The sequence below is a fragment of the Solanum tuberosum genome, unplaced genomic scaffold (assembly GCF_000226075.1).
Source record: "Solanum tuberosum cultivar DM 1-3 516 R44 unplaced genomic scaffold, SolTub_3.0 scf00125, whole genome shotgun sequence".
NCBI classification, from domain to species: Eukaryota; Viridiplantae; Streptophyta; class Magnoliopsida; order Solanales; family Solanaceae; genus Solanum; species Solanum tuberosum.
This window is the reverse complement of record NW_006239052.1, coordinates 729,397-734,274: the sequence shown is the minus strand read 5'-3', so window position 1 is coordinate 734,274 and position 4,878 is coordinate 729,397. Positions and strand designations below refer to the sequence as shown.

The following is a 4,878-nucleotide window of genomic DNA, read 5'->3' as shown; positions in this document are numbered from 1 at the left end:
GAAATTAAAATTCTTATGTTTTCTCCTATTGTTCAAAGAATAAGAGATTTGAAATCACATTTTGAAATTGAAAATTTATAAACCAAGCTAATTTTAAATCAAAACTTAAAATTAGACTATGATCAAAGATTGCTAAGAAAATGTGGATGTTCGAAAAAAATATGAAAAATATTTCAAGCATAACAAAAAGAAAGAAAAAAAAAGAGCTTCAACCCTTGTGCTATTCCAACATGAATACTTTAATCCTTAATAAATTGAGAAATTGAAGTCGATAAAGTGCCCATCAAACCCCACCTACGCTCTTCCTCCTCAGTCCTCACTCAATTTTCCTTCTCTCAGCTTGGAGAGCCAAAGAATCCATAGCAAGCAAAATGGGGTTCTTGTCATTTCTTGGAAGGGTCCTCTTTGCTTCTGTTTTCATTCTCTCTGCTTGGCAAATGTATAGTTTGCTTCCTCTATCTCTTTATATTTAGATCTGTTCTTTACATGTTTGACTTTTTGTTTACTTTCTTGGTTTTCTGTGTATTTGCTTGCTGTGTAGTAAAAAGTATGTGGGTGTTGATAGATCCAGCCAAATAGGTTGCTGGGTTATGTGGGTTTTGAAAGAAATGTGTAGTATGAGTATATGGTTGAAGCAAGAAGGGGTTTTGGTGATCTGTTGAAGCTACAAGGGAAAAAAGATTTGAGCTTTGTGAATCTTGATTGTTATTCTGAAGTTGGGTGTTAACTATTTGGTATGTTTGGTTTTGACTTGACTGTTTTGTGCTAGATGCAATTAGTTGTATGTTGAATCTCTTTTCTCCTAGCTCCAGCTGGGTGGAAAATAGGGTATTGGAAGTTAAAAAGTGGGTGTTCATTATGTTTAGTCTCTACTGCTCTGTCAAGGCAAAGTATTAGGGTAGTTTCCAATCTTGATGAAGTTCATGTTGGGTAATGGTTCAGGGAGTAAGTCTTAACTTTATTGTTTTAGTTTCTCTTGGAGCCAAGTTGCTTTTAGTTCTGGCCAAAGTTTTCTTAAGTTGAATCTAACCGGATGGGTAGGAGGATGTTTTGCCAACAGCACTTACCTTTGAGGGCTACCATCATTCCCCCTTATCTTACCCACTTCCGTTTTCTTTTACGTCTTTATGGTAGAAGTTAGAACCATATTTTGTTTTTTGAACCATGGGAGTGAGTGGTTATTTTTTCAAATCTGCTTTGATATGCTCTACTTGAGCCAAGGGTCTTATTGATAAACCATTTCTTTACCCCACAAAGGTAGGGGTAAGGTCTACGTACACGCCACCCTTCCTAGACTCTACTTGTGGGATTACTCTAGCTATGTTGTTGTTGGAATGAGTGGTTATTATGTAATGTGCCTCAGAAAATTAGATAATGGTTTCATTTCTTTGAGGGTGGTTCCTAATGCGGTGTTTGTGTATACCTATTTGTGCTAATTGGTTATTGGAAGTATGTATACCTATTATGCTCTTTGAGTATGGAATTACTGTTACCCGAGATGTCTATTACAGGAGGAAGAACCTTGATCTTTTTGGTGTTGCTTTATTCTGTGTTTGAGTTAGACAGTCGATTCGATTTTTGATCCATCATAGATTAGTAAGGGGCCATCAGATGCAGTTGACTTGGCTGTCACTGAGCTAAATGTAACTTTGAGCTGTTTGGAAAGACATCTATAGGGTGGAATAGCCGAGTGATCAGTCTGAGAGAGCCAGAAGTGTTCAAGTATAAAAGATAACATGGAATCCATTAACAGTAGGTTAAGATGAAAACGTCATTGCACAAAGAAATATTTAAGCTCCGTAGTTTTGTTTAGTTTGCATTCAAGGGCGAATTAATAGGCAAATATTGGGGTACGTGAATTGTGGTCTCTTCATAAAACTAGGCATTTTATGCATATATTTTCTAAAATTAGTTTAATATTATCTGGTGGCACTTATGCTACCAAAAGACTAAATGCACTTGGCTGAAGGTTGAGTTATTTACCTAGGGATCAATTCTCATTAAATACATTTTTTCCTCTTTTTAGTGGTGCACCTATGTTCTAGAAATCCTAGATTCGCCACTATTTGCATTGCTAGGCACTAACATCAGATGCCATACTTTGAGCTATTATCCTCCTCCTCTCAAGGTAGCCAAGTTGCTACATGGTTGGCAGTAACATCAGATGCCATACTTTGAGCTTTTATCCTCCTCTCAAGGTAGCTAAGTTGCTACATGGTTGGCAGAAAAAAAATTATGTGATGTGTTGGTGAAGTAAGGTGATATTTTGCTTGATATTCTTTAGATATGCCTTCTGTCGTGGAAAATCTGTTTGCTGCTGTTGTGGGCAAAATAGATCAGCTCTGGCTAAAACCTTTCCTTTCTGTTCTTAAAAGGATTTTAGATAGCTAATGCTATATTTGCTAGTTTTATGTTCTTGTTGTTGGTTGGTAATTTCTTTCCAAGTTCCTACCCCTTTAGGACTCCACAGGAAAACTGACCTTTATGTTGTACAACTCGCCTTACTCCTCTAGTTGTAACAAGCCAGAGTAAATATCCACCGATTAAACTTTTAAATAGGCAAACAACTTTCATTTTTATCCTCAGCTGTAATTTCATGCTATCAGCAGGTTCATTAAATTATTGTATTTTCTTGAGTAATGCTAATGTTGCAAAATGATCCAAAAACTGCAAGTACTTTGCTGGCTATTATTAGTATATGAAAAGTTACAGTGGAATTACAAAGGCAGTAATAAAGGTGATTGCACTGTGTGGGGAAATGGTACTAGTGATTTTCTTTTTGAGTTTTAGTGCTTCCTAGCCTGATTCCATCAAGAGGATGGGTGTGGGTGGAGTACTTTTGACCATTGTAAAAGTGTTTTGCCAATGCCGTGTCGAAGTTTGCATCTTTCTTCTTATGATATCACTCTTAACAGTCCAAATGAAACCAACAAACTCACTATTTTAGTTTCCATAGCATCTTTCCCCCTTAAAAGATTCCTCTTCTTCCTGGATGATGCAAAGATTTTGCCTACTAAAATAATGTTGGTTGAAATGCGATTTTGCAGGTTCCATGAATTTGGAGAAGATGGTGGACCTGCTGCTAAGGAATTGGCTCCCAAAGTGGCTGGTCTGCAGGATTTTCTTGAATCCAAGTTGGGGACAGGGACACCAAAAATTGATGTAAATGGTTATATCCTATTTCACTAGATAAGTTGAATTTTGTTTTTTTTCTGTCGTAAAAATGGATACTGGTATGACATTTGTGAAACACTTTTTTCAGGTTAGGCATGTGGTAGCAGGATTCATGGCTCTAAAAGGATTGGGTGGATTGCTATTAGTATTTGGCTGCTTCACTGGTGCTTTTCTACTGGTTAGGAATTTCAGTCTCCTAGAATTGATTGACACCTTCGTTTAGAATTATCCGTACACACTATGTTTTAAGTTTCAATCATCTGTCGTCAATACTGCAGACAGTGTTTTCAAAAACGTTTTTGGGGAGAGTCTCGGGGCGGGGCTTACCAAAAACGCTCCGAGGCGTAAATTAAGGCGTAAGTTCTAAAATTTGAGGCGTAAGCCTCGAGCATAAAAACACAAGTCCTGGGCGTTTTTAATTTATTTTTTTGAACTTATTTTTGCTTTAAATCATATTTTTTTATTATTGGTGTAATGATATTTCGCAAATAGTAATTATAATACTTTTTTTTTTTCATTAATGATTATTAATATTTATCTCAAATAAAAATCATAATATAATTTCTATATATTATAGGTTATTTATAAAAAATTATTTGTAAAATCACTGAAAGGTTTACTTTTTGCTTATTTTATCAGTAATAAAACTATAAAATTGAATATACATGAGATTACGCCCTGTAGATCCATGAGACTTATGCCCCGTGTCTCGGGGCTTACGCCTCGCTCCGTACTGTATAAAACGTCTTGCCTCACACCCCCACCTTTTAAAACACTGACTGCAGATATGTTACTTGATAATGGCCACTCCACTTCTGCACGATTTCAGCCACTTTAACATTGGAGAACCACAGTATTTCATTGTTCTACAAGAGTTCCTCCAGGTTTGTCAAAATTAATGTTATTTCCTTTTAACAAGTGAAATGCATCCAAACATGAGTTAAATCGGATTTGTTCCTTCTGTAGTGTCTGGCACTCCTTGGTGCATTGCTGTTTTTCGTGGGGATGAAGAACTCGATTAACCGGAGGCTACCAAAGAAAAAGACCCTCAAGTCCAAGACAACTTAGGATACATCATTGAGAAGAGGGGATTGTGTAAGATTGGATTATTCATGGTTTGTTGGTTAGCTTTTATGATTAGAAGTGATTAGTTAACCCTCTCACCTGGAATTTTTTGCATATTTTTTTCCTCTTGAAACTAACTGTTATTGAATTTATGGGGGTGCAATATTGCCACTGTGAGGAGGTTTTGAAAATTTAAGGTATTTGAATTCCCTGTTATATTAAGCTTTTGCAATGTCTTCATTTAATAGTGTTACTACTAGTCATAGAATGTTTGGTTGAAAATCAATGTTTTAACGTGAAAATTCTAAATTGGAAAATATCTTGTAACATGTTTTTCAGTTTACTTTTTTGCTTTTGAAGTTGTATTTCAAATTTTGATAAGTACATTCAATCATAAATATTTTTTGCAAAGCATAACTTCATTTAGGACTATTCAAAATCAAATTGGAATCAAAATTAATTTTATACATGAAATTGTAAGTGAGAATCGAAGTGTAATATTTTCGGGAACCTAACATGAACTTTTACATTTAAATACGTAGTTCATTATCGATTTTATACACAAAAATTGTTTGTTCCCGAACTTGTAGTATTTTTTTTTTGTATCGATTTTATACATTTTTATTTTTTATACACAAA

The 4,878-nt window shown here is 35.2% G+C and overlaps 1 protein-coding gene across 1 annotated transcript; it reads left to right on the top strand.

Annotated features, from left to right (window-relative positions):
* Positions 1-260: 260 nt before the first annotated feature.
* Positions 261-4,465, top strand: LOC102592921 (uncharacterized). Its single transcript, XM_006350621.2, has 5 exons — positions 261-439; positions 3,048-3,162; positions 3,263-3,352; positions 3,960-4,058; positions 4,141-4,465. Exons 1-5 carry the CDS (start codon positions 372-374, stop codon positions 4,240-4,242), a joined length of 474 nt encoding a protein of 157 aa, XP_006350683.1. The 5' UTR covers positions 261-371; the 3' UTR covers positions 4,243-4,465.
* Positions 4,466-4,878: the final 413 nt, after the last annotated feature.

Bases quoted from the DNA above. Each gene is read 5' to 3' on its own strand.
- LOC102592921 (XM_006350621.2), top strand. From the start codon at position 372: ATGGGGTTCTTGTCATTTCTTGGAAGGGTCCTCTTTGCTTCTGTTTTC. The intron at 440-3,047 runs GTATAGTTTGCT...GCGATTTTGCAG, and splicing joins ATTCTCTCTGCTTGGCAAAT to GTTCCATGAATTTGGAGAAG. The intron at 3,163-3,262 runs GTAAATGGTTAT...CACTTTTTTCAG, and splicing joins CAGGGACACCAAAAATTGAT to GTTAGGCATGTGGTAGCAGG.